This window comes from Propithecus coquereli, unplaced genomic scaffold, assembly GCF_000956105.1.
Source record: "Propithecus coquereli isolate 6110/MARCELLA unplaced genomic scaffold, Pcoq_1.0 Scaffold1, whole genome shotgun sequence".
Classification (NCBI taxonomy): Eukaryota; Metazoa; Chordata; class Mammalia; order Primates; family Indriidae; genus Propithecus; species Propithecus coquereli.
Window position 1 is genome coordinate 16,265,862 of NW_012133857.1, and position 21,968 is coordinate 16,287,829.

Below are 21,968 nucleotides of genomic sequence, written 5' to 3' on the forward strand. Positions count from 1 at the left end.
AAAAAAAGATCTATGCAGTGTATTCTGCTCCACATGAGTGAACCTGAGTTGAACTGCAGGCAGAATGCTCATTTTGTTAGACATAGCAGGAGGATAGATCTTGCAATTCATGATGTCAAGTTAAATCAGGAGCCACGTGAGCCCAAGTAGGGTGTGAGAGAGAGAAGAGGTCTGAGGAAGCACCCTCCTCCTTTTGGAGAGAGGGTTGATGTCACTGAGCCCGCTGGTTTTCCTGAGGATTAAGTCAGGGCAAGCGAGGTTTCAGGAAGACTGACCACAGTTTTGAGGTAGGCCAGCCTTTGAAAATGTGGCAGGCATTTCCCATGGGACTTTCCCCTGTGGCACTGTGCCTAAAACTCGCCTTGCCCCTGCTGGTTTGATACAGTGGGAAGTCAGTGGTGAGGAGGCCCCTTTGTTCCCAGTTCCGAAGTCACATGGGGCTGGACCAGGGGAGCGCACGGGAAGGAGAAGATATCGGAGCAGATAGCCTGGGAGCCCAGGGTCTCTTCCCCAGGGCCTCCAACCACTGTTTGCATTGCAGTGGTCTAGGTCCATTTTCTTGCTCCTTTCTCCAAGTCACATGTGCTCCTTTGGCTCCAGGACCTCTGGGCACACTGGTTTGGCACTGGTGTTGTACAGGGGGCTGAGAGATACCCCTCCTCCTCCACAGCCCCATGTGCACACACTCACTCAAACAGCACTGCTGCCAGAGCCTGCCGGTCCGGTCCTGCTCCAGGCGGGAGCACCCTGGACAGGGCTGCCAGCCAGACACAGAGGCGTGGCGCAGGAGCCGCCGCCCCGTCCAGCTCTCACGTCCTCTCTCCCAACTGCAGATCTGACTCGGGAGATGAGCAGCTCCCAACTATTTGCCGGGAAGACCCAGAGATCCACGGCTACTTCAGGGACCCCCGCTGCCTGGGGGAGCAGGAATATTTCAGCAGCGAGGAGTGCTATGAGGACGACAGCTCGCCACCCGGGAGCAGGTGAGGCGCTCTGGCTCCCGCTGGGAACGGGAGGCCTGCCGGCTCTGGTGTTCCCCCTGCTCAGCAGGCCAGGCGGCTGGCAGCTGCACACAGGCTGCCCCTGGAGAGCAGAGCCGGAGCATGAACTCAGCCCCGAGGGAGAGCCGGAGAAATAGGCCCACAGAGAGGCAGAGTGGAGGCTGTTCTTTCAGACCGGTCGCCTTATTTCCACCAGGGGCCTCTGAGGCCTTTTAGTAAAAGGTCTGGAAATGTGAGTGGGGCCTGCCTCACAGCTGGCTTAATCCCTTTCCATCAGCACCCGGCCTCTGAGAGATCAGTTTATATTTAATGAACACTGGGAGCTCTGACCCCAGGGCCGTTTGTGCAGTGGCTTGGCCAGCCTGTGGTGTCACTTGAGTCTTAATGAATAGCACCTGCTTCCACCCCATCAAGGGGGCCCTCCCAGAGTCTGGGGTGCCTCGCCCAGCTCTGTCCTGCAGGAAGAATGTTTGTGGTTAAAATGGGCACTTTGCTTTAGGCGGTGTAGCAGGCAGTGCAAGGCGACGAAGGAAATTTCCATTCTCTTCTCTGTGAACCACATCTCGCCAGGGCCAGTGCCCAGTGAACAGAAGTGGTGCTGTAGTAGGCTGCGTCCGGCAGCTGGGCCACACACACACACACACACACACACACACACACACACCCCGCCCCGCTCCAGTGGCCCTGCCCTCGCCTCCCTCAAGCGCCAAACTTCTGGAACTCCTGACTCGGTGTCTCCCTCTTCAGGGCCCCTAGCTGTCACCTCATCCCCCATGGGGATGGCCTTGTTCCACCTTCTCTCCAGGGGCCTGTGCCAGGGCCTTGCTTTTCATCTCCCTGCCTGGAATTGAACCCCACCCCCCAAAACAAAGCCTCAGAGAGCCCACCATAAGCCCCTCTCTGCCGGCACTGCCTTTCCAGCTTGCCTTGGCCGTCTGTGGGCTTGTGGGGGCGGATGGTGTGTTTTGTGTCCCTGGTGCCCAGCCCAGCACCTGGCAGAGGGTGGGTGCTCAGGAGAGAGGTTCTCGGGGGAAATGGGTGGGTAGGGGGCAGTCAGCTTACAGGGCACCTGCAGTCCACGTTTGACCTGGGGCTGGGGGATGGAAATGACCGGCACATCACTCATCACAGGCCTCCAGCCCTGAACCTGCCTGCAGTGACCCTTTCTCTCCACCTAGAATCTTCTGCGAAACTGAGGGCTGCCCTGGTCTCGGCTAGTCCTGCTGTGCCCAAGGGAGGTGGGGAGAAGAGGGTGATGTGGTCTGTGTAACTAAGTGACAGAGCCTGTTAGCTGGACTCTCACGTGCCCCTCTCCCCTCTGCTTGCCAGGCAAACCTATGGCTACTACAGCAGGTACACAGGCAGCAACTCGGACTTCGAGAGGCCCCGGGGCTACCCTTACCCCCAAGGCTTCCTGGAGGACGACGACTCCCCTGTCTGCTATGATTCACGGAGATCTCCAAGGAGACGCCTACTACCTCCCACCCCAACATGTGAGGCCAGATTTTTTGTTTGGAGTGGAACCTTCCAGAGAATGGTGTGCCTCTCCCCCAGCCTGCTCCAGGAGCGTGACAGACATCTCCCGCCCGTCAGGGACCGTTGGTCCTCTGGACCAGTGCCCTGGTTGGAGAGCGCGGTGGCTTTCCTCTTTTCTCATCCGCCTCCCGCGTGGTAAAGCTTCAGCCACTCCAGCCCCTTGACTCTCCTTGAGGAGAGAGAGGGCAGTGGGGGCCTACAGTTGCACACACACATCTGATAAGGGGCTTTTTGTACGTGTCATCGCCTTTGAGCCTGGGACTCACTTTGAGAGGCAGGCGGGCCGCGCACGCGCTGCTGTCGTCAGCCTGGGCCCCAGGAGGAAGGGGCCCAAGTGCAGAGCTGGACTTGCCCAGGCCCGTGTGGCAAAGCCTCTGCCTCCGAGAGGCACTGGGCATTCTCGGTACCTTCTCTCCTCAGTCCCCGCCAGGGCTCCTCCCCCTCCCCCTCACTGTCACCTCAGGCCTGCCATTGCCCTCTGCTTGCTGGTCACCTCCGGGACAGGTGCTCCCCTTCTGGGGGCGAGGGCTGGCTGCTCCCCTGCTGGCTTTCCTTCCGCAGTGGGGGCGCAGCAGGCGCTGGCAGATCCAGGTGGCCCTGAGCAGGACACTCGGGCTGGGGAGAGAAGTGCAGCCCTGGCCCCGTCAGCCCCCTAGACACTCACACACACACACTCACACCCTGACACACACACAGTCACACACCCACACACACTCAAACACACCTACACACACTCACACACACACTCAGTTTGGTCTTGGACACATGGATGTTTTGATGACAGTTAAAGAATATCTGTTTCTGGTGCGTCCGAGGAATGAAGCATATTTTGAGCAGGACCCTAATCAGTAACTAAAATAGCCGAGACACATTGCCTCCTGAGCCTGCCAACCGCGTACACAATGAAGAGCACCGCTGGGTGGCGCCCGGGCCCTCTGCCTCACTCCAGCTGTCCCAGCCCTGCGGGGGAGTGTACCCAGACTCATTTCCATGGCTAATATTTAATTTCTCAGCCCCAAACCCATGCTGCTAGCTGGAGCCACTCCATTCCCCGTAAATGCTAGATGAAGCATGTGTAGGTGAGGCGCAGGGCGGCCTTGAGATTTCCCCGGCCTTCCTCAGGCCTGTGCCTCTGCTGGTCGCCTGCCCGGCCAGCCCAGTGAGCACGAGAATGCCCAAGGCGGGCAGGGGCGGCTGCCCTCTGTGTATGTGAGGTGGCTTTACGTTGCTGTCCCTCCACTCAGACCTCAGGCAGGGAGAACATGTCACCCCTCCGGCCTGTGTGCTCAGCAACAGTGGGATCACTTCCTGCTCCAGAGATCGCTGTGCAGAGCACAGCCTGACCTCAGGTCCGAGAGGTGGTGCTGACCAGGCGCCCCATGCTCAGGACACACTGTTGCCTCAGGCCCTGGGTGGTGCGCGGAGGGAAGGCTTTCTGAGGACGGCAGCGGTCCGGGTTCCACATCGGCAGCTCCACCGGGTGGCCTCAGCATGCCCCACAGTGCGCATGGGCCTGAGAGACCAGGCCGCTGGCTGTCTCGTTCCTCTCCACTGGGCAGTAGCAGGCCAAGGGCTAGCCTGGCCTTCAGTACAGCCCCAGCCCCATGGAGGCCTCTCCAGGCTAGTCCCTGAGGTTTTCCAGTACAGGAACTAGGGGCATGGACAGTTTTGCCAGGGCTGGGACATGCCGTGAGCTTAGTTAGAAAAGTAGAGGTGAAGAGAGGAGCTGCTGAAATGCCGCAGCCACTGCCTTGCAAACTCCAGGTGAGGCCCCCGAAGCCCACTCTGCAGCAATGGAGGGGTTTCCAGGAGGGCCCCAGAATTCAGACTGATCTGGTGCCCTATTAGGCTGGAAGCTGTGGACCTCTTGTCATGGCTCAGCCTGTGTGGGGGCCTCTAGTAGAAACAGCTCTTAGCAGGACAACCAGGGTCTCAAAGTTAGCGATGTTCTTTGTTTGTCTTCAGTCTTATCCAACAAAGAATTTGCTTATTACCTGGTTGAGCAGATCAGGGCAGGTCGAATCCTTCCCTTTAAGACAGAGGTGTAAACACAGGAGCCCCCGCGGGATATCCCAGCCCCCAGGGAGGTGTCTGGGAGGTGGCAGCAGGCAGTGTCTGTGGGGTTCTGGAGTGACTAGCGTGGTTGCACTGAAATGCCGTGTTCCCCGCAGCACGCAGGGCCAGGGCTGCTGACTCAGAGTACCGGCCCTCTGGGCAGCCTTAGCTCCTCCTAGGAGCGGGCAAACATTTAAAACTCTTTTAAGTTTGTGCTTTTTAAAAACAGTGGGCTTTTTCCTTCATTCTCCCCTCCAAAAATTTAGAGACCTTACTACATAATTCTATCTCTTGGGCATTCTGCCTCTTTCTTCCTGGGCTCCCTGCTGAGTGTCGGGGGTGGGGGTGGCTCCTGAGACACAGTGTCCCCCCACACAGAGAACTCGCGTCACAGCTGGTGGTGTGCTTTGCTTTCTTAGCCCACCGGAGATCCTCCTTCAACTTCGAGTGCCTGCGCCGGCAGGGCAGCCAGGAGGAGGTCCCACTGTCTCCTGCCTTCCCCCACCGCACGGCCCTGCCTCTGCACCTGATGCAGCAACAGGTAAGCCAGCCCACCTGGCCTTGCCCACCTGCCTGGGGCACACCTGCATAGGACCCACCCTCAGGACACTCTCTTCCCCTTGGCTACCAGCACCAGGAGGGAAGGGGAGAACCCTCACCTGTAGGCTGGTTCAATCCTGTAACAACCCTGCCAAGTGGATGCAGCCACCCCATTCTGCCCAAGCTCACACAGCTGAGTGCCCAGCTGGTATTCGGATCCAAGGAGTCGGCTTCCAAAGCTGGCCTCTGCCTAGCGCACAGTCTCCCCTGCCCCCACATCTCTTCTTGGCGTCGAATACAGGGCTTGGTACGGCCTGGGCCCCAGGGAGTAGGGCCACTTGACTGATTCCGAACAATCGCAACAGCCCTTTACTTGCTCTGAGAAGTGGTTCCTTTGTTAAGACGAGTTTACAGAGCTGTCTGTGGGCAGGATCCCTGTCAGGGAGAAGGTGGGTGAGCCTCCTGCCCACTGACCAGGGAGTGCGGTCCAGGGAGAATGACCCGTCCACAGTGAGGGTGGCTGGACAGGAAGGCAGGCGGGGCCGGAGCCCGCTCACCAGGGCTTTGCCTCAAGGACAAGAATATGGCACTTTTTTTTCTGAAAATATCACATCAGAGATGCCGTCCATTTGTGGGGGGAAGGGCGTGGTTGAGGGAGCTTCCAGCACACAGCGAGCGTAGCCAGCCAGTGGGCAGGGCCAGGTCTCCCTGCAGGTTCTGGCCCCGAGAGTCCTGAGCATGGGAACACTGAGCTGCCATTTCAGATTTTCCGTTCAAGTCTCTGCCGCCTTTTTATTCCTCTGCCTTCACTTTTTATGCTAAGTTTTATTTCTCCCCTGTGTCATGGAAGAAGGACAAACCTTGGGAAGGCCCAGGCCATCTGATGCCATGAACCAAGTAGGCACGGAAATCTATAAGGGGCACGTGCATGGAACGTACTTCCCTCTCCTCCGCCTGACCAGGCCCATGTCGTCCCAGCACCTCCCTCCGGCGGCCATGGCCAGGAACCTGTGCTGTTCATGCAGACTGGGCCTCAGCGCCCCTCCCTGCAGAGTGGGGATCCCAGGGTGGGTCTGCCATGGTGGGCTTGAGAGTGGCAGGGCTTGTAGCCGCTGCTCTAGGACCGACCAGGTGCTGGTGCTGGGATGAGCTGCGTGAGAGCAGAGAAGCAGCTGTGTTTCCCTGTACGTGCTGGAATCGGCAGTTTTCTCTGCACAGACTTCGCTACTGAGGTCCAGCGTGGACGGGGTGGTCAGCGCACGCAGCCCTTTGTCTTTCTCAGTCAGCAGCAGTTCCACGACCTAGCAACAGGTGACTCCTTGGGAACAGTCATAGGAAATGCATTAGGGATTTGGGGGAGAAGAAAGCACAGCCCCCTAGAAAGCCAAACTTCTGCCAGTTCATTTAGTTGCTTCAGCGTGCCCATGTCCTTTGAAAGGCCGTGTCTGGGCTGCCCTGCAGAGCAGCGCCCACACTTGGGCTCGGTCTGTTTGGAGGCGGCATGAGGCCTGGACCTCTGGTGTCCCCACCTTCCTCTCTCTCCTCAGATCATGGCAGTTGCGGGCCTAGATTCGAGTAAAGCCCAGAAGTACTCGCCAAGTCACTCAACCCGGTCCTGGGTCACCCCTCCAGCAACCCCTCCGTACCGGGACTGGACACCATGCTACACCCCGCTGATCCAGGTGGATCGGTCAGAGTCCCTGGACCAGGTCAACGGCAGCCTGCCGTCCCTGCACCGCAGCTCCTGGTACACAGATGAGCCCGACATCTCCTATCGGACTTTCACACCAGCCAGCCTGACCGTCCCCAGCAGCTTCCGGAACAAGAACAGCGACAAGCAGAGGAGTGCGGACAGCTTGGTGGAGGCGGTGAGATCTCGGGCACGGGAGAGCAGGCTCCGGGGCCAGGCTGCCTCGGCTGGACACTTCTCAGCAGCTTGAATGTATTTAAAGCAGGAGGAGAACTGGCTGCCACTGCTGATTCTCATAAATGTGCTGTTCCTGCAGATATTACCGGTTTATGCTTAATTTTTCCCCCTCCTGGGTTTCACTCTTGTTGGGGCCATGCGTAGTTTTCAGCCCCATGCCATTTCCAAAGCCAAAGCTGTTTACGTGAGGTATCTCACGAATGAGGTCGAGTAGACACGATGGTGCCGAGTCCCCAAAGCACATGCTACAGTTAGTGCTCAAGTTGACTTTTCTGTCATTTCCCCCCTCCCCAACGGTTAATCCTCTTTCCTATACAGGTCCTGATATCTGAAGGCTTAGGCCGCTATGCAAGGGACCCAAAATTTGTGTCAGCAACAAAACACGAAATCGCCGATGCCTGTGACCTGACCATCGATGAGATGGAGAGTGCGGCCAGCACCCTGCTTAACGGCAGCGTGCATCCCCGAGCCAACGGGGACCTGGGCCCCATCTCACACCGGCAGGACTACGAGCTCCAGGACTTTGGTCCCGGCTACAGCGACGACGAGCCAGACCCGGGGAGAGAGGAGGAGGACCTGGCAGATGAGATGATATGCATCACCACCTTGTAGCGCCGGGGGACAGACTGGCCCAGCCTCAGGTGGGGTGCAGGGGGGCCGGAGAAAAGTGCCTCGTAGCTGGGGAAGTTAGGCACTGGCTGGGAGTCAGTATTCAATTAGACTTTTGTACAAGTGATGTCATGCCTCAAGAAAGCCATAAACCTGGTGGCAACAGGTGCCGAGCGGCGGAGCCCAGCAGTGCACGACGTGCTTGGCCTGGCTGCAGGAGACAGTAGGTGCAGCCCTCTCGGAGAGGAAGGGTGAGGAGGGCAGACAGGCCTGCCTGACTGTCCCAGCGGCACCGCAGTGGCGGCTGCGTCTTCTGCACGTGGGGCCCTGCGCCCACCCGCCCGAAGGCGTGGCGGGGGAAGGTTACAGGTGATGACCATCACCACACCTGTGTCATTACCTCAGCCCTCGGTCTAGCATATCAGACAGTCACGGGGCCCAGCATCTCCATTTGTAAGCCCTTTCCCCCAGACACACTGCTTCCTGGTTCCTGTTTAGCTGTTCTGAAACACAGTGAGGAAGTCAGAACCACCTGCCAGCAGTCATCACGAGAGGGCAATGGGACCTCATACACAAGGTTTTCTGTTACATGACGCCAGTTTACATACAAGAATATCACTCAGATGGTCGGTTTCTGACTGTCATGCGAAGGGCAACCGTAAACTGGAATAATGCACTCGCAACCAGGTAAACTTAGATACGCTAGTTTGTTTAAAAATTATAGATTTATTGTACATGATTTGTAATATACTATAATTTGTATTTGTAAAGAGATGGTCTATATTTTGTAATTATTGTACCGTATTTGAACTGCAGCAATATCCATGGGTCCTAATAATTGTAGTTCCCCACTGAAATCTAGAAATTATTAGTATTTTTACTTGGGCTATACAGAAGTAGAAGAAATAGAGCCAATTCTCATTTATTCAGTGAAAATCCTTTGAGGGTAAAATTTTGAGTTCAAAAGAACTTGACACTCCAGAAATTTTTTAAAAATATTTTGAGTCATTATAAACGTATCTTTACCCAAGATATACCAGATGACTATTTGCAGTCTTTCCTTTGGGCAAGAGTTCTATGATTTTGATATTGTACCTTTTGATCCACTGTAGGTTGCGACTGTCTTTTGTTTTAATAACCCTCTGGTAGGTCGAGCTGGCCCACTCTGCCCCTGTGGCATCCCAGACTTTGGTTTTCTCAGCTGCTCACATGGGACATTTTTGCATCTCTGGTGCAGAAATACTCATGTAGGCAAACGAAGTACATGTGCTCTTGTCCCCTGGGGACTGGTGCTGCTTGTCTTAAGGGGGGTGGGGGTGGGGGGACAGAGGGAGCAACATGGTGACCTATAGGATTAGAATGTCGGGGTCTGTACAAATCGTATTGTTGCCTTTTACAAAACGTTGCTGTACTGTGTGTTCTCTTTGAGGGCTTTTATATGCAATTGAACGAGGGCTGAAGTTTTCATTAGAATGCACTCACACTCCGATTGTTCGTCCTGATGAAAACCCACTTTGGCATCATTAGAACCGTCAAGGCTTCCTTTTCTGTTAACTGAATTCTACTGATTTTGTCAAGTTACCTTGGCAGAGATTCCCTGTGATCACAAAAGACAGGTAGCGATTTTGGTTCAAAATTTTTAAATAGAACATAGACAACCTGTTAACGTTTTTTGGGTTTTTTTTTTGTTTGTTTGTTTGTTTTTTGTAAATAACACCACTTTGTTATAAAAACCTTACAAACCTCTTCTTAAGACATTCTTACTCCAGGTCCAGGCAAAAACACTCCAAGGTTTGTAAATGACTATTTCCTGACATAAATCCTTTTTTATTAAAATGCAAAATGTTCTTCAGAATAAAACTGTGTAATAATTTTGTCACATTTGGGAGCTCTCCTTGCACAGGGCTGGCGTGTGCCAGCGAGAGCTTCTGAGGGGCAGGTACTCTGCGGGCAGTTCTGTAATCACGCAGGTTCTTTCTCATCTTCCTGGCTCCTTCGGTGCCAACGGTAACTTCATACCAGCTGCAGGGAGGACAATTTCTCCCAAAGGGCTACACCACTGTCAACATTACCTTGGACTCTGTGTCTCTCCGTTGGGTATTGGTCTTACTGTGTGGCTTAATGTCATCCAGCCAAAATCGCTGCACCAGGACCCTGAGCATCTGGTGTAGGTGGTGATCTTTTCCAAAGTCAGTACTTAAAAACTGGCGTTTTTACAGGCTGCACCACTTCCTAATCTCTGTCTGCTTTAAGCCTGGTTCGACCTCTCATCTAATATTAAATTTTTCTTTGGAAGAAAAATTTGAAGTTGTAGAGCATGTTTTTTTCCTTTTGTTTTAGGAAAGTTTTAAGAATAAATCTCTCTCCTTTTTGGTTTCCCCTCCCCCGCAAAAAATAATTGCATCCACAGGAACAGTACATTTCGTCTCTTGAATCTTGTGTTTTTCGTAATCTCACAAAATGGAAATACAGCGATGATTTAATCAACAGCTGGCAGTGAGAACCTCACTAAGGACCATCTCTGCTCGGTGTGTGGACCTCAATTTCCACCCAAAGAGCCAGACCCCTGCTTAACCAGGTAGCACTTCCCAGCGCTATCCAGGGAAGTTCCAGAGTGGAGGCAGCCGGGGTGTTAGGGCCCTGGGGTAAGGGCTGCACGGGGAGGGGTGTGGGTCCCGTGTGCAACCCACGACCCACTTTACTGCTGACCCGCCCTGTGACAGCAGCCAGAGCAGTCTGTCTTATTTCACGTTGTGTACTTTTTGCAGCCTTAAGCGTCTCTGCCAATCGCGTCTTCCCACACAGGCTTTTAGCATTCCGAGGGCAGTTGGTGGATTTAAAAAACTGGCTAGCAACAGAGCTGGTGTTATACACACAGCCCCAGCTCCCCAACCTGCCCACCCCGACTCAGAAACTGACTATAGCTATGCTTTTGTTCATTGAATAGGCTTTTATTTCTGTAAAATGATCTCTCTCCTCTACTGGGGACTGGGAGGGCAGGAGGAGGAGGAAGAGCAGGCCTAGGCCCTGGCTTCCAACATCACAACAGGAGTGACAGGGTGGTCTGGGACAGCCTGGCCTGGTGAAGGGTGTATTTTTCTGATTTCTAAGAAAAAGAAAGTCTATGTATTCAATCTGATGTTAATTTGCTTTATCAGTGGAAACATAAAATAATCTCTGGGATGATGACAAGGTTTGGCTGGAGGGAAGAATCTGTTTGAATTTATGAAGTTACTGTTAGCAGAAAGGCGGTACGTGCGGGCGCCCACAGCTCCAGGCCTGCCGGCAGATGCTCCGAGCCTGCCCGCCCACTGGCGTGGTCTGTGGCGCACACACAGGTTTCTTCGACAGGGCACAAGCACAGTGTTCTGTTGTACTCTTTCAAGCATTTTTCTTTCAAAGCACCTTTTTCCGCTTTTTAGGTATTGCAGGCTTTTTGCCAAGGGGCCTGATTCCCCACGAGACTAAAGCTAGCAGAGCCTCCGCGCACCCCACTTTGTAGCCTGCCCTCCCCACTCTGGCTTCTACAGCCACTCTGTCTGGGGCAAAAGTCTCCCCCGATAGCAGTAGACTTTTCAGACACGTTCTGGACATGTAACACTCGCTGTCTTTTCTTTTGAAGCTCATTTCCACGTATGGCTACATTGTGCGATTGTGTGGAACACACCTGAGTATCCGAGGGTGAGGGGGCCTGGAAGCCATTGCCCAGCACGCCACACGAGCTCCTCTTACCCCATGGTGTTCTGCTTCTCTTAAAATACAGCTGCCGCCTGAATCCACCACTGTCTCAGAGGCTGACACGCCACAGGACGCAGAGATGATAGAACTAAGTGACTGTCACCTGCCACGTCCATGTCCAGACCAGGGCAGAAGGGTCAGTGCAGTTATGGTCCAGCCTGGGGACACCCCACCCCACTCCCCCGCCGCCTCATACGCACACCTAACCTTTCCTTCTCAGCCCTTACCCGCATCAGCATGTGCTCTCGGACACCCCTACAGGCCGCTCTGGGACCCAGAGGGCAGCAGCTGTGGGCAGCTTCAGAAAAGTCCATCCAAAATGCAGTTACTTTTCGTTACCTTGTATGAACAGTCTGGATAAGACATCTCAGTTCAAAAATAAGTTACTGGATCACATTATTGAATAAGAAATTTAAAGACCAAAGAGCTGTATAAAATGCTAAATGCTACTTGTATCTGTTTTTTCCCCCCAAAACTCACCAATTTATTTTCCTTTCATGCAATGGCATTTCTACAGGGTCCGCCTGCCTGTACTTAAGTGCTTTTCCCATCAGTCTCAGCTCCGTCCCGGTCTGCTCGCGTGGACGTCTAGAGAATAGGAATCAGCCAGCCCTGTCCGCTGCCGCTGAGTTGCTGGCGCTGAGCTGCTGCCCGGGCCGATGTGAAAGAGCCCTCTCTCGGGCCAGCTGCTCAGTAAGAAGCACGATCTGGTACATGGAGTTCGCTCTGCGTTTTCTGGCAACAGGAAAATCTTTTACTACGCTAAGTTGTGGAACCTTTGGTAGTGAAGCCAAGTGGCATTCCCTCCAGACCCCTCTCTCCTTGAACAAGGTCCAGAAATCCTCTCAGTGTGGCTAATCATGTTTAGTAAGAACCAGAGCACTGGAGAAGTGGTCACAGCCCCTCCATGACCCAGCAGAGCCCCGGTTACCCGCCTCACTCTGGGAGTGAGACTAGGAAGCAAAGGGAAAGAAAAAGCCTGCTTTCCTGCCAGCAGGCAGCTCTCCCTCTGAACAGGGATTCTGGGGACTTCGGTGCAGCTCCAGCTAAGTACTGCGTGACTCCAGCCTCACCTGGAGCTCGAGGATGCCTCTGCCTGGGGAGCCCAGCACCTGCTCTCAGGGGCTTGCAGGGTCCTGCGGTAGAGAGCACCCCAGGACACGAGGCAAGGATGTGGCAGGAGTGAACCCGTCGCCTCTACTGTCCCTCCACGAGGCAGGGAGGAGAGGCCGCAGCCTGAATCCTCGTCTTCCCCAAAGGGCCCACAGGGAAACACCAAGGAAAAGGAGCTTGATTCTCTGCCCAATACCGGTCTTATTTCCCAAGGAATTATCCAATGCTCAGCCACGGAGTAGGGTGCCTCCTGGGTCCTAACGTTCTAGACAGTTTCAGGAAGGACATTTGGAGCAAGGGCTGTGCTGGCCCTCTTGGCTTGTCGAGGGGCAGTGATTGCCTTAACGCTGGGTGTCCAGGGTCCTGGGCTTGTAGACAGGGACGTCCTTGTCCCACAGTGCAGGCTGCCCCTTAATAATGTCAGCTGCTTTCTCTGCGAGCATGATCGTGGGAGCGTTCAGGTTGCCGCTGACCACGCTGGGCATGATGGAGGCGTCGATGACCCTGAGGTTTTCCACCCCGAGGACCTTGGTCTGCGGATCCACCACGGCAGTGGGGTCGGAGGGCTGGCCCATCTTGCAGGTGCACGAGGGGTGATAGGCACTGTCAGCCTTTGCCCGCACAAAGGCATCTATCTCTTTATCTGACTGAACGTGGCTCCCTGGCTGGAGCTCTTTCCCCCGGAATGGAGCCAGGGCTTCCTGTGCAAAAATTTCTCTGGTGAGCTTCACACACAGACGGAAGTCCTCAATGTCTGTTTCTGTCAAGAAGAGGACATGGGTGAGACTCCCCCTCTTACCGCGTGGCCTCAATAAGCTCAGTAAGCTGCCAGAGGAGAGAGGGTTTGGGGACAAAGTTCAGGGATGAGGAGGACTGAGGCACGGAGTTGCCTGTCACCTGCCCATAGGTGGTTAGGCTGCAACCAAGCAGAGTCCTGGGTAGCTAAAAGGTGGCCGCCTAGACAGACACAGCCTGCCCCAGAGGCCAGGTTTAAATCGGGGTCGGGCTGATGTGCGAGGCAGGGATAAGAACACACATCTTGCCTCTGCCCCAGGGTGGCTGTGAGCAGATGGGGAGTGCTCGTTTTTGCTGCCTGCAAAGAAGCAGACCCAGAAACATGATTTGCTTCTGGAGGCTGCTTAGAGTAACAGCAGGAAAACGCTGTGTGAGCACAGCCAGGTCTCCCTGCACCTCGTGTTCTGAAAGCTGCAAATCTCTCCCCCTGTGTAAAATGAAGACTCAGAACACTACGGAGCAGCACGTTCAAGTGGACAGCCTGGAGTGCTGGGGCAGGGTGGGGGAGAGGGTAACTCGTGTCTCCAAGTGTGGCCCAGAGGCAAGGCTTGGGGACAAACAGGAACAGGCGTTCATTCATTCAAGGCCAGGCCAGATGAAGGTGGCTGCTGAATTACCTGTCGACAAGTAGTTGGGCTGGATCACCGGGTGGTCTTGTGGATTGGCACTTCTCAGCTTGAGCCAGCCCACACTCGTGCCCCGCATGGTCCCCACGTGCACCTAGGAGAACCCCAAGGAAGCAGTGACCCCCAGCTCAGTGGCTCAGGGAGGCCCCGGGTGTCCTGCGGGGTGGGCCTCTGCTTCCAGAGCCAGTTAGGAGCAGACGCATTTGAGCACTTGCCTGCATCCTACCTCCCTTCCACCAGGGGTTGAAAACCACCTCGATGGATCACTCCTTCCTCCTGGCTTTATACTGTGCTATCCGAACTTCCGGGGTGGCAACCCCAGGGCCCAGCCAGGCTCATTTGTCCCATTGCTGGTGCTTGGGACCTAGAATATCTGCCCCAAGCTGGTGTGGTCATACCTCTGCATGTACCACACAGACCACCTCGCTGGGCTCCCCTGCTCCTCTTCCCACTCCGCACGCTAGGTAGCTGGAGGGTAGGGGCAGGCTTATTGTGCCTGCTACCCTGAAGGCCCTGCTGCCGCAGAAGATGAGAGCATCTTCCCTTACCAAAGGGGGAAAGGAAGTGTCCCGTGGGGCCAAGATGCCATCTGCTCACCTGGTATGCCTCCTGCTGGGTGGGGACCCGCCCATGGTCAATCACTTGGGACGGCAGGAAGTGGAACTGGATGTCCGGGTGGGGGACCCCAGGCTGACTGCGGATGAAGCCACCTGTTTCCAGATGGGCAGTGGCCCCGTCCCCTGAGGATCAGGAAAGGGTCAGGCAGAAGAGCCAGTCAGGGCGACCTCCTTTCTCCTGGCCTCCATGCTGGGGCCTGGGCCCAAGCCCTGTCACATCTGTCCTCTTCCCCAGGCGGCTCTCCCAGGCCTACCACCCAGCACAGCACATGGCGCACAGTAGGTGTGCGAGAAACGCAGGCTGAATAAATGCCATTTCCTAGTGTAGGCAGTACTCTGAGACACAGCTAGAACAAGAATGAAAATGCTGAAAGATAGATGCCGATTCCTCAGTCTGGCACCAAGGTCTTCTCTGTACCTCTTCTCCTGGCCCCTTGGTGCCCACATGGTGTCTGGCTCAAGGCCACCCATGTCCATCCATAAGGAAGAGCAGCACCTAACCCTGCTCAGTCTCGCCTCGAGCAGGCCCCGTGCTCAGCTCCACAGCGTGAGCTATTGCTTCCAGTCCTCACAGCAGCCCACCAGGCAGCAACTGCCTGTCCCCATTTTGCAGAAGGGAAAACAGAAGCTCAGGGCTGAGGCAAATGGCAAAGTCCAGCTTTGAACCCAGCACCCTGAGGCCGGAGCCCTTGCTCGGCTGCATAGGAAGGAGGCCATGGACCCACAGACCCTCTCCACCCAGGCCACGGGCGAGTGCCCACCTGTGAACCTCCAGAGCCACTCCAGACCAATGCAGACCTTCCGCAGGGGCTTCTGTGCTGAATGGAGGGTGATGGGGCGGGTGCACGCCTGCTGAACATATACCTCCAGGTGGTCCTGCAGGTTCTGGCCAACTCCTGAAATGGGAGGGAGTGGTCAGGAAACATGGCTGCCAAGGGGGGGTTAGCTGGCTTCTCCACACTCCCCCCGTTTTGAAAAATTTTCATCTATCCACTAATTTTCTGGGCCAGCTCCTGCTCGGCCCCCAGGTCTCAGCTTAAAGGCAGAGACACCAAGCACCCTGGCCAAGTCCGGCCCTCTCTCACATGCTCCAGGGCAGCCTCCAGATGCCCTCTGTCAGCCCCGCTGAGCAGCACCCTCCATGCGGGCAGGGCCCACACCTGCAGCAGGCATTGCTTGGTGAGCTGTCGCTGAATGGGGACAGCAGCCCCGGCCTGGGGAAGGAGGAAGCTGCACTCCCACAGGCCCTCACGCCAAAGCCCGCGTGCACAAGGTCCTGCTGGGAGTGTGGCTTACAGAGGGTAAGAGCCAGGGCCAGGTCCGCAAGGGCACCGAAGACAGTTTATGAAACAAAGTTTAGGTCTGACGTGAAGAGCAGGCTCCGCAGTACTGAGCTGACCTCACGAATGCTAGGGCAGCTGGTGAGTACCGTGGATGGGAACAGAGCCTGGACCCCTCTCACCACAGAGCTGCCCTGGTGACAGGCCCGCACCCGGCCAGCGGGGATTCGTGGGTGGATACTCCTCCCAGTGGGATGGGGTGGCCAGGGAGGGAGAAGGAAACAACGCAAAGACTCAGGGCCCAGGGTAAGGGTGTCAGGTGAGGCCTGGGGGACATGGGAAGGGCTCATGGGAAGGACATGACAGTTCCACGGAGCACTGACTCTCACCCCCTCCCTGTTCCGGGCTAATAAAGTACAAGAAGCCATTTTGCTGAGCAGAGACAGCCTCTGGGGAAGTTTGAAGGGGGCTCACCAGGCAAGTGGCACACCACAGGGATGCCCAGTTTCTTGAGGTCATCTGCATTCCCGACACCCGAGAGCATGAGCAGCTGCGGAGAGTTGATGGCGCCTCCGCTCAGAATCACCTCTTTGCTAGCGTAAGCCTAGAAGGGGCAGAGGGCCAGCCAGGTCACACCTGACAAGCCAGCCATTCTCCTGACTCGTGGGCCAGTGCCACTCTGGCCAGCGCCATGAGAACGCAGCATGTGGAACCCACGTGGCGCGCTGGGAAGAAAACTGCTGCGGTGGCAGCGGAGAGCCGGCTCACAGGCCGGGGTCAAGGGGAGGAAGTTAGCGGTGTTGCTATTGGAAAGCAACCCGCACATGCAGTCGTGGTGTGTCATGATCGAGTGTGGCCACGCTCTGATACGTTCTGCCACAGCCAGACAGTGACCAGGGTCTTAAAACAGCACAGGGAAGCTTACGTGAGATGAATGAAAGCAAGTGGTCTAAATAAGGTTAAGCAGCGAGCCAGATTGACACATGGGGGTGAAACACAACCTGACACACTGCTGCCGCCGCAGAGATGTAGAGTCCAATCACGTTCATGAATGTTCCAACCTCTAGCATAAACCTGTAACTCTCTGTTAGGTCAGCGCCTCGGAACACGTGGAAGGCACCGGGGGCTGCTCTAAGGTGGGTGTCGTACCAGAGGCTCTGGGGGCAACCACACTGGGGTACTACAGACCCTCTGCAGGTGGCAGGGCTGGGGGCTTCCTCACTGCCTCCTATGAGGCCCTAAGGACAAGCCATCAGGCCACTGCCACCAGCTGCTCACCCCTCATCCCAGGGATGAGAGTGTGTAGCTAGGAGGAGGGCGTGACTTCTGCCTACCCTAAGCCTGACCACCAGGGTTCCTGCCCACACCTGTCCTGCCCCCTAGCTGTCGTTCACTCACCGTGTGGCTCTGGCCGTTCTTGACATACTCCACGCCCACTGCACGGGTGCCCTCAAACAGCACCCTGCTCACAAGCGTCCGGGCCTCGGCCCTGAGGTTGGTGCGGCTCAGGGCTGGGTGCAGGTAGGCGCAGGCCGTGCTCCAGCGCTTGCCTGCAGGATGGAGCAAGGAGATCAGGCCTGGGCCCTGCCCCTCCCCCGCACCTGGGCAGAAGGGAGGGGCTGGAGAGAGAACACATGTGTCCCATCCTGACTGTGCGAGCCCTGCCTTCACAGTGAGGCTGAGACCAAAAGACCCGCCCTACTGAAGTCCACATCTGCCTGGAGTCCCCTGGGAGCAGGTGGAAAAATAACCTTCGCCCTTGACAGAATGATACAAAGGCCAGGAACAACTGACTGAAGGGGAGAACCCTGAAGGGGTGGGCAGGAGCCCCAGAGCAGCCTGGCCTTGCCTCTGTCCTGCTGTGAGCAAGGCTCATCATCACTGTGCCTCAGTTTCCCCACCCATGAAGGACAGACATGGCTCTGGTGAGGAAATGAGCCAGGGAGAGGGGGAAAGAGGGCCATGTGTTCCTTGCTGCTGCTCTGTGCTTCAGTTTCCCCATCTGCAAGTCTCTAGAGGACTTTGGACTGTTTGCCCTCTGACTCCATTTTCCATACCAACAGGGGCAAGAGGCCTAGAGAATGCCCTCAGTGTCACTCTCCTCAGTCATTTCCCATTGGGCTTTGGGTTGTGCTCTGTGGCATCTAGGGATCACATCCCTCCCACCTACTCCAGCCCCAGCCTGTCCACACTTACTGACCATGACAGGGGATAGTTTCTTTTTTTTTAAAGGAGGAACCAGGTAGATGGAGAAGGGCGGCCACACACTACCTTCATGGATGGTCATGTCCATCCAGCCAAAGCCTTCTTGCTGGAAGCCGTTCATGTCCTCAGTGAGGGGGTAGCCAGCCTGCTGTGCCGCCCCCAGGAATGCCTGGTGCAGTGGGTGGTTGGTCTTGCCCCGGGACACGTGCAGAGGGCCATCACCGCCGCGGTACCTGCTGGCACCCAGCTCGTGGCCCTGCGCCTTGCGGAAGTAGGGCAGGCAGTGGGCGTAGTCCCAACCCTCAGCGCCTTGGCGGTGCCAGCGGTTGTAGTCCTCAGCATGCCCACGGATATAGACCATGGCATTGAGGGATGAGGAGCCTCCCCAGACTCGGCCGCGAGGCCAGTACAGCACCCGGCCATCCAGGCCTGGCTGCGGCTCCGTGTGGTAGCACCAGTTGTACCTGTCGTCGCACAGGTTGGCCACGAGGGCCGCAGGCATGTGGATCTTCCACAAGAGCCGCTTGCTCCCTGCGTACAAGTCCCTGGGCCCGGCCTCCAGCAACAGCACGTGCTCATTGGGGTCCTCTGTGAGTCGTCTGGCCAGCACACAGCCTGCGGAGCCTGCGCCCACCACCACGTAGCTGTACTCGTCCCCGCTCTGTGAACCCACATGGGCCAGAGCTCGAAGGCCCAGGGGCTGCCGCAGCCCCAGGGCTCCATGCAGGCCCAGGAGCCCTTGCCTCCAGCCTCGCAGGACACACCACATGCTCCTAGCCCAAGTCCTCTTATCCACAGAAGGGAATGAGGTGATTCACTTTTTCCTAAAACAAGAAAAGGGGTTTAAGAAAATCTTAAATCAACTCTGCAGGCACATGAAGAATCAGTCTTCCAAAGCTGGGCAGCCACACTGGTGTAGCAAAGGTCCATAGCACGCTCACCAAGGGCCTGCCCAGGGCCGGGTAGGGCAGGTCCAGTCCCCATGGTCACCACCCAGGGGAACTAGGAGGAGTTCAATACCGTTATATCTGTGCCAGGATGGACAGGCACAGGGCAGGAAGTGGGCAGGAGAAAGGCCCCTACCCAATCTTAGGGGTGAATGTCTGCCTTGTGCCATCTGTGCATGAATCTGGAGGCTGGGCAGGAGTCTACCTGCTGGCAGGCCCAGGAGGGAAGGGGTTTACAGGAGGAGAAAGAAAACAGGGTGCTTGCACCCATTTGCAACTGCTACTCAGCCCCTACCAGCTGCTAGGCACTGTTTTTTCTCTAGTAATACATAGAAAGAAATCTACTTTCAAAACTGATGGTCTAGGGCCAGGGTTAAGGACCAGATTTAAATAATGAGAGAAGGTCAGGGTGAGAGGCAGAAGACTATAGAGCTCAAAGCGTTTGACCAGAGGGGCTATGGGATGCGCTAGAGGGGGTTTATGCAGGGGACAGGGTCAGAGCTACACTGTTCAAATATCAATCTGTAGAGTACTGGAGTTTGAACAGGGAAATGGCAATAGCTTTTGGAGCTTTCCCAAGAACGTTGAAATCAATTCCAACATACCCAGTGCACAGAGGTGGAAAAGAACCAGGGTATGCCATCAAAATCTCCACTGACAAGGGACATCAGAGAAAGTTCCACCTACAAGGCCTAAGCTCCACCTACAGGGCCTGCCCAAGACTGAGGCTAAAACAAAAGAAAACCATATTAAATCCCCAAAACCCCTTCCATGAGCCCCGTGCCAAGTAACAATAGTAACCTAATTAACACTGGAGTATAGAAAAAGACTCTTTCTCCTCCTCTTCCTCTCTGGTGTGCAGCACAGGACAATGAGGTGGCAGGGCCTCCTAAATGCTATGTCTGAAGCAGGAACACTGAGAAGAACTGTTCAGGGCTCCAGGTCCCACACGAGCACAGGGTATCAGCTGTGCACCATTCAACTCCCCACTGGACTGACTCAACACTCCACACTAACAACATGGCAGAATAAAAGGCATGCCTTTCCCAGGCATAAATATATTTATCTCAGTCTCTACCATTCTGTCACACAGAAGATCTAGCATTCAATAAAAAATAGACACACAAAAAAGCAAGACAAATGAATGATTCCTTACAAAGAGATAAAGTAGTTAACAGACCCAGACCAAGGGATGAACCACCCAGATGTTAGAACCATCAAACAAAGATTTTAAAATAACCAAAATGATCACTATAAAAGACTTAGTTAAAAAGGCGTTTGACACATTGAACAGATAGGAAATTTCAGCAAAATGCTGAAGACTAAAATGACAAAAAAATACAATATTGGAGATGAATAATTTTTAATTACATACAGCAAAGCAAAGAATTAGTAAAAACAAATTGCCCAAACGTAACTATAAAGAGAAGAAAGAGCGAAAGGGGAAGAGAGCGAGAGCGAGAGCGAGAGAGAGAGAGAGAGAGAGAGAGAGAGAGAAAGAGAAAACAAAACAACCAAGGGCTTTGGGACAATATCAAACTAACTAAAGTATGGATAATTGGAGTCCCAGAAGGAGGAGAGGGACAGAAGGAGATAGAGGGGGGAAAGGCCAGAGAGAAAGAATGACAGAGAGACAGAGAACAGGGGAGAAGAAATAATTTGAAGAGATCATTGCTGAGATTTCCAAAATTAGGACAAGACAAAACACCATGGATTCAAGAAGCTTGGAGCATCCCAAGCATGATTAATACAAAGAAAAACACATCTAAGTGCATCATAGTCAAATTGCTAAACTCCAAGATAAAGAGAAAATCATCAAAGTAATCAGATAAGAAACATTACATACACAGGAATAAATATAAGAATGACAACAAACTTCTCCTCAGAAAATATGTAACCCAGAAGGCAATGGTGTGACAACTTGAAAGTAAGTACTGAAAGAAAAAAAAAAACCTCTAAGCCTAGTTTAATGAGCTTCAAAAATGTGCCTTAAAAAATCTCTATACCTAGCGAATACATCTTTTAAAATAACTTAGATGAAATGGACCAACTCCTTGAAAGATACAACCTGCCAAAATTCACACAGGAAGAAACAGACACTCTGAATAAGCCAGTATCTATTAAAGAAATTGAATAGATAATTGATAACATTCCAAAATGTAAAGCACCAAGCCTCGCTAAGTTCACTGGTAATTTCTGCTAAACATTTAAGGAAGAAATTAACCAATTCTCTACAATCTCTTCCAGAAGATGGAAGCAGAAGATTACTTCCCAATGCATTCTGTGAGGTTGGTATCACCCTAATACCAAAACCAGACAAAGACATTACAAGAAAGAAAAAAAACACAAAAAACTATAGCCTGATACCTCTCATGAACACAGATGAAAAAAATCCTCACCAAAATATTAATAAATTGAATCCAACTATGTATAAAAAGAATTACATGCTACAACCAAGCTGGATTTATCCCAGGTATGAAAGATTGGTTCAACATTCAAAAATCAATTAATGTGATCCATCACATCAGCAAGGTTAAAGAAGAAAAATCACATGATCATATCAAAAGATGCACAAAAAGCATCTGACAAAATTTAACACCCATTCACGATTTAAAAAAAAAAAAAACTCTCAGTAAACTAGGAATAGAGAGGAATCTCCTCAACTTGGTAAAGAATATCTACAAAAACCCTATAGCCAACATCATACTTAATGGTTAAAAAAAAAAAAAAAAAACATCTATTATCTAATGCAATAAGATAAGAAAAGGAAATCAAAGGTACACAGATTGGGAAGGAAGAAATAAAACTGTCTTTATTTGCAGATGACATGATCATCTATGTAGAAAACCTAAAAGAGTCACGCCTGTAATCCTAGCTCTCTGGGAGGCTGAGGCGGGCGGATTGTTTGAGCTCAGGAGTTCAAAACCAGCCTGAGCAAGAACGAGACCCCGTCTCTACTAAAAATAGAAAGAAATTAAT

The 21,968-nt window shown here is 53.9% G+C and overlaps 2 protein-coding genes across 6 annotated transcripts in view; one reads left to right on the forward strand and one right to left on the reverse strand.

Annotated features, from left to right (window-relative positions):
- CACNA1D (calcium channel, voltage-dependent, L type, alpha 1D subunit) overlaps positions 1 to 9,991 on the forward strand; it is a 318,714-nt gene extending 308,723 nt beyond the window's left edge. For 3 of the 4 annotated variants that reach the window (XM_012638174.1, XM_012638184.1, XM_012638166.1), the window contains 5 exons: positions 834 to 983; positions 2,331 to 2,494; positions 5,012 to 5,133; positions 6,680 to 7,000; positions 7,378 to 9,991. In XM_012638174.1, coding sequence (XP_012493628.1) covers positions 834 to 983; positions 2,331 to 2,494; positions 5,012 to 5,133; positions 6,680 to 7,000; positions 7,378 to 7,671 — 1,051 coding nt within the window. In that variant the 3' untranslated portion in view covers positions 7,672 to 9,991. The remainder of the gene's footprint in view (positions 1 to 833; positions 984 to 2,330; positions 2,495 to 5,011; positions 5,134 to 6,679; positions 7,001 to 7,377) is intronic. The other variant, XM_012638179.1, reaches the window with a different exon arrangement.
- A 2,726-nt stretch (positions 9,992 to 12,717) lies between these two features.
- The window catches only part of CHDH (choline dehydrogenase), a 25,228-nt gene continuing 15,977 nt past the window's right edge, over positions 12,718 to 21,968 (reverse strand). For both annotated transcript variants that reach the window (XM_012638194.1, XM_012638202.1), the window contains exons 2-8: positions 18,109 to 18,866; positions 17,236 to 17,387; positions 16,312 to 16,441; positions 15,319 to 15,453; positions 14,538 to 14,680; positions 13,932 to 14,034; positions 12,718 to 13,279 (exon numbers count right to left, since the gene is read on the reverse strand). In XM_012638194.1, the coding sequence (XP_012493648.1) occupies positions 12,861 to 13,279; positions 13,932 to 14,034; positions 14,538 to 14,680; positions 15,319 to 15,453; positions 16,312 to 16,441; positions 17,236 to 17,387; positions 18,109 to 18,811 (1,785 nt within the window). In that variant the 5' untranslated portion in view covers positions 18,812 to 18,866 and the 3' untranslated portion in view covers positions 12,718 to 12,860. The remainder of the gene's footprint in view (positions 13,280 to 13,931; positions 14,035 to 14,537; positions 14,681 to 15,318; positions 15,454 to 16,311; positions 16,442 to 17,235; positions 17,388 to 18,108; positions 18,867 to 21,968) is intronic.